The sequence below is a fragment of the Austrofundulus limnaeus genome, unplaced genomic scaffold (assembly GCF_001266775.1).
Source record: "Austrofundulus limnaeus strain Quisiro unplaced genomic scaffold, Austrofundulus_limnaeus-1.0 Scaffold60, whole genome shotgun sequence".
Taxonomy (NCBI): domain Eukaryota; kingdom Metazoa; phylum Chordata; class Actinopteri; order Cyprinodontiformes; family Rivulidae; genus Austrofundulus; species Austrofundulus limnaeus.
Window position 1 is genome coordinate 1,558,861 of NW_013952462.1, and position 5,599 is coordinate 1,564,459.

Sequence of the window (5,599 nt, forward strand, 5' to 3'; positions counted from 1 at the left end):
ATTAAAATATAGCTGTATCTGCAACTGTATTTGATAATGTTTTGAACTTTTAAAATACTGCATGGTAAAAACAGAAGCTGTACTTCATATTACTGACAAACTTTGGCCTTTTTTAATGGGTTACTTTCATTTTTGCTTCTACTTTTAATTTAAAATACATTTCCATTCTCAGCCGGTTTTAAGGTTCTTTTTATACATATTAAAATAGTTGTTAAACAACTGAGTGGTGCACTACCGCTACTAGTGGCGAGAAAATGTATTGCACCTAATTCAAAATCAATGTGGTCTCACGGCCCTCTGTGGCCCAAAGTTAAAAACTGTTGTTCTTTTGAGGCCCATAAGTTAAGAATCTCTATTCTAAAGTGCAAGTATTTACTGCGAATGGAAGTTAACCTGTATTTGCAGAAAATGCAGAAACTGTGATGAGGCTGACATTAATACACCTAACATTGTTTACAACATCTTTTAAATTGTCCCTTTTTAATGCTAAGGTTGTCGTGGAGCTATTGTGGTGGCGGAGGCCCGCTCAGCAGAAGAACCACTACTGACCCGCCGCTGTGTCATCATGAAGGTGCAGGACTTCACCACAGAGAAATACATGGAGGCCCAGAGACAGAAGGCTGCTGCTGTTCTGATTTTACTGCCCCAAAACATTTCCAGCATCCCTCATGAAAAAATACAGGTAAACCTTAGAAAATAACTTATTTTTTGCTTTGAAACAAACAAAACACTAAAAAGTATCTAGTCATATGAGTAAATCCAAAGTTGCTATAACACATGAAAACATATTTTTATTTATCTCAGTCCTTCATGGTGGGTGAGAGTGAAGCCTTACAGAAGGAAAGCCTGATTCCTGTGTARGTAGCACCAGAGGATGAGCAGTTACTTTACATGTACGAAGAAGTGAAACAAGCTGCAGCCACTCGGACCTTATCCATATTTGTCAGAGGTAAGCTGGAGAACAGGACCTGTTGATGCGTGGTGATGATTTTAAATAAATAGGAAATGCGTACAGAGAATGGGGGTGGGGTGGGTGGGGTCAAAATGGTTACATAAAAGGTAATAAACTAGGTGGTGTGAGATTCTCACAGTAAGTTCAACTTGAGCTGAAATGTCACAGCGTTATCTAATTCAAACGATTTAAAACCGTAGTATTTTTTTTATTGGTTTTCCATAAAAACATAAATGCAACAACTACTTCTGTTTTACAGTATTGTTGGGAGCCTGAAAAGGATGTTATGAGCAGTTAATGAGCCGAGTTACCAGAGATGTAAAGTATCAAAGTATAAATACTTTGTTACTTTACTTAAGCAGAAGTGATGGTTATCTATACTTTACTGGAGTAGTTGTTCTTCAGCAGATCATTTACTTCTACTCCTTACATTAAAAATGCAACAACTAACTTGTTACTCCTTTTACATTATGGCCCGTTTTAATTTTGGCTTGTCATCATTAAAATAAATAAATAAATCTATCCAGATATAAGACACCTCCTAATATAGAGTGAATTTAATTGTGGTTGAATAAGAAGTATAAATATATACTATTCTGACACCTTAATGGTTTGAATGATCCATCACACCTGTATGACACGAATCATGTCACTCTACTGCAGCACATGCAGCTGAAACAGAGGACCTAGTGCAACCCAAACTTTTAAACATTAAAAATTTAATGCAACATTATAATTATTATGGCCTTTAGAAAAATGTTTTTGGGGAAGTCACCTCCCAATAAATGTAATTTTGGAAATTGCTCAGTTTTACGCGATTCTTTTACTTTTAAGTACCTTTTATATAAAAAAGATGTACTTTTAATACATAAGTAATATTCTTCAAGGAGTATGCTAATACACCACAGAAACCCATTGATAAAAAGAACTTTTGATTTTCAAAGCCATGGTATACTTTAAAACCGAAAGCCTGTATTGCAAAGAAAAACAGGACATGAAGTACCTCTACTAAAGTACTGGTGCTTTCATTGTTGGCAGTACTCCGAAGTATGGTTACAGCTACGGCCTTTCAGATGTTGGTGAGCAKCAACGCTCCGGTTAAGGCCATCTCTGACACTACTATGGTCACACTGGAGGTTAGAGAGCTCTTTAGTGTTTTCCTCTTTCCATAAAGAAAAATCATTTAACAATAGTCTTTAAGTAGACATACGGCACCTTTTCTTTAAACCTTTAATAGTTTTAATCTCCTACCTGATGTGTATTTCAGGGAGTTCTGCCTGGAGCCGGAGAGGATGTACCCACCATCGTCATCACAGCTCACTATGACTCATACGGTCTGGCTCCGGTGAGACAGAAGCAAAAACACTTCTAAGTTTAAAGGTTTAGAGATTTAACCTGTGGGAGATGTTTGATCCTTTCTCACTCTTAAAACATAAGGTTTTGCAAAATGGGAGCTGAGAGAGGAGGAGTTTCATGAGKTTTATTTATTTATTGATTTATTGATTAGGATCCCCATTAGTTTCCACCAAGATGGTTACTAACCTTCCTGGGGTCCAACTGATATAACATACAATATTTATACAACACATAAAATCATGACATAAAATATACATGAGATTAGTCAAATTCTACATTTTACAAAATTACAAACATAAGCCTAGTTAAAAACAAAACCAATAATAACAATAATAATGACAAAATAAGATTTAATACAAATAAGATCCCAGTGCTCTTTTAAAAGACAATGTACTTTTTAAATATCTAATGTTTTTAGGTAATTTATTCCATTCCTGAATAGCTCRATAAACTACTGATTTTTGTAACAAATTTGTTCTAGCATGATTTGCAATTAATTTTGTTTCACAAGAGTATCTAGTAACATAATTATGTATCTGATCAGAGTAAAAAAGCTTTTTCCACTGATTCATGAGATCATGTGGAGATGACAGGATATTCATCTTGAGAAAACAATGCTTTCTGTTTGGTTGGTTTAGATAGCATGTCTGCTAAGTCGTAATGGTTTGTTGTTTGTTTTTTGTTGCCAGTCCAACTTTCTGTACAGACAACAAAATAAAATGTGGGTGGGAAACCCTCATTTSCCCCACTTTGGGCCTTTAAACAAGGTTTTTAAAAGCTGCTCCCCTGGRGTTTTAAATGGCAGCACTATGCTTCACATATGCGATTGGAAAAAATGCAGAAAGAATTTCCCCTATGAGGGACAATAAAGGGTATTATTAAGCCGTTCCTCCTGTCTGCATAAATCATTTTGTTTGTTTTTCGTCTAAAACAGTGGCTATCATACGGTGCAGACTCTAACGGCAGCGGGGTCACCATCCTGCTGGAGCTGGCGCGTCTCTTCCAGAAACTTTATAGCAGCTCCAGCACCAGACCACGGTGAGTTCCAGTTCGTCTGGGTCGTGTTTCTATGAAGCACACTGCAAATACAAAAATACGGCAAACACGCAGCTAAAAGAGAACGTATTGTGAGTTTTGTACAAATATATGTTCTAGATACAATTTATTGTTTTCCCTAACTGGAGGAGGGAAATTTAACTTCCTCGGCACAAAGAGGTGGATTGAGGAGAATCTTGATCACGCAGGTGAGTTTGGAGCTCAGCAATCATGCAGATCATGTGTTGAAAGATGTGCTTTTAAACTTAGCACAAAAAGTAAGGAGATTTGGGTTTGGTAGGTTATTTTTATAGTAACAATGGTTATTGGAATAAATCTTATACCAGGCACCTGATTGYGGAGACCAGAAGTTCAAAACAAGAGTCAAGTAACAACAGCAAAAMAAGCTGTTTGGCAGAGAAGTGTTTCATTTGCGCAACCCTCACACTCAGCTCTACTGCTCATCCCACAAATGCATGTTCCTRACAAATGTGGCACCATTTAAAAAGGAGACAGGCTMTCAAATGATATAAGATTTAATGCCAAGAAGCATTTTTACAACAAAGAAACAATCTACCAAACACAAACATATTTAAGCCTAATCATTTGTTATTAAAGTCAAACATTTCCACCTGCAGAGTCCAGCCTGCTTCATGACAACGTGGCATTTGTTCTGTGTTTGGACACACTGGCCAACGGCGACGAGCTGTACGCGCACGTGTCCCGCCCACCTAAGCCTGACACCCCCCTGCTCTCCTTCATTCAACAGCTGGAGGAGGTAAGCAGCTTTATAGTTTTATGAGAAAGCATAAATATGTCTTATCAGTGGTAATGGTCTCGCCTGGTATTATTGTGTGTTTGTCCTGCCCCYCCCTGCCCCGCCCTCAGGTAGTTTCCTCCAGATTTCCCTGGGTGAAGGTGGGATTGGTTCACAAGAAGATCAATCTCYTAGAATCCACTGTAGCTTGGGAACATGAACGCTACAGTCTTCGAAGGATCCTGGGATTTACGCTGTCTCATCTGGAAGATCCCAAATCAGGGCTCCGTGGCTCTGTGCTGGACACAGTGTAAGCACAAAATTARAGAAGAAAATGTGTTTAAAAAATTAAAAAAAACTGAATTATGCCAATGTCACATTATAGATCCCAAGTGGATTTTAGAAAACTTAAACGAAATGGAATCATCATAGCAGAAGCCCTGGCACGATACATGTACAACCTTTCTGACAAAGTGAGTGGATGCGACAAACAAAACAACAATTATTATAACCGGAAAAAATACATACATTTTACATACATATACATTTTAATATGCACTCTTTTTACATTAAGGGTTCTCCAAAGGATGTGCAGGTTTTTAGGGGTCATTTGGTAAGTTTATTGTTTTTAAAAACTTTCCCCCATTTGGTTGATGTGCTGTCATCTAGTGTTTATTCAGTGTCACTACACATTCACAATTTATTTTCAACAGCCTGGATTTCTCTTATTTCTGCTAAAATTGATCTGTTGATTGTACTTATTTGAAGTTTGGGTTCATTTAAAGGATGAATTTAAAAGGCTTTTTAAAATACCAGCTTGATGTCACACTTACTGAGCAACGTCAAACAAACTATTATTATGGAGTGTTTTGTTTTTAGTTGTGTCAGTTTGACTCCCTCTCTGAACCCACATCTCTATCCTTGATGCAGGATTTTCATGACAGCCGTATGTCCAGCATAATGTCCTTTTTGACCTCCGTCCCTCGGGCTGCCCAGCTGCTGGACAAAGAACCGAATCAGATCCTTCTGGTCAACTCACTGGAGCAGGAGTTTAGACGTTACCTGCAGCAGGTCCACAGACACTCCTTCCGACAGGACAAAAGGTGACTCACATATGCTTCTTGGTACTCTCAAAGGAGCAGAAAGAACAAATAAGATATTGTGAATATTGATTATTGGTATTTCTTTGTGCAGGGAGCCAGATGTCACCTTTTATGATCAAATGAACCAACCGATAGTGATGTACAGGTAAATCTCATGGCTCCTTTGTGCATCAGCTAAATTCAATAAGGATTAAAAAAACATTTTTTTTTTTTATTTCCAGGGTGAAGCCAGCAGCGTTTGATCTCTTCCTGGGTGGRTGCATCGCTGCGTATTTGGGGATTGTTTATTATGCAATTCAGGTTTGTTGATCTGCAGCCTTAAAAACTCACTACTACAGAGGTGGGATGTAATTAAGTTTCCCAGGTAATTTCTTCAAATTTACACAACATAACTAC

At 37.7% G+C, this 5,599-nt stretch overlaps 1 protein-coding gene across 1 annotated transcript in view; it reads left to right on the plus strand.

Annotated features, from left to right (window-relative positions):
* Nucleotides 1–491: 491 nt before the first annotated feature.
* Nucleotides 492–5,599, plus strand: part of LOC106518408 (nicalin-1) — a gene marked incomplete at its 5' end in the record, with an annotated part of 6,443 nt that continues 1,335 nt past the window's right edge. Inside the window, 13 exon segments of the mRNA XM_014009691.1 lie at nucleotides 492–682; nucleotides 805–949; nucleotides 1,991–2,088; nucleotides 2,220–2,297; nucleotides 3,243–3,346; nucleotides 3,464–3,552; nucleotides 3,982–4,121; nucleotides 4,232–4,410; nucleotides 4,486–4,573; nucleotides 4,675–4,713; nucleotides 5,031–5,203; nucleotides 5,295–5,348; nucleotides 5,425–5,503. Of these exon segments, the coding sequence (XP_013865145.1) occupies nucleotides 492–682; nucleotides 805–949; nucleotides 1,991–2,088; nucleotides 2,220–2,297; nucleotides 3,243–3,346; nucleotides 3,464–3,552; nucleotides 3,982–4,121; nucleotides 4,232–4,410; nucleotides 4,486–4,573; nucleotides 4,675–4,713; nucleotides 5,031–5,203; nucleotides 5,295–5,348; nucleotides 5,425–5,503 (1,457 nt within the window).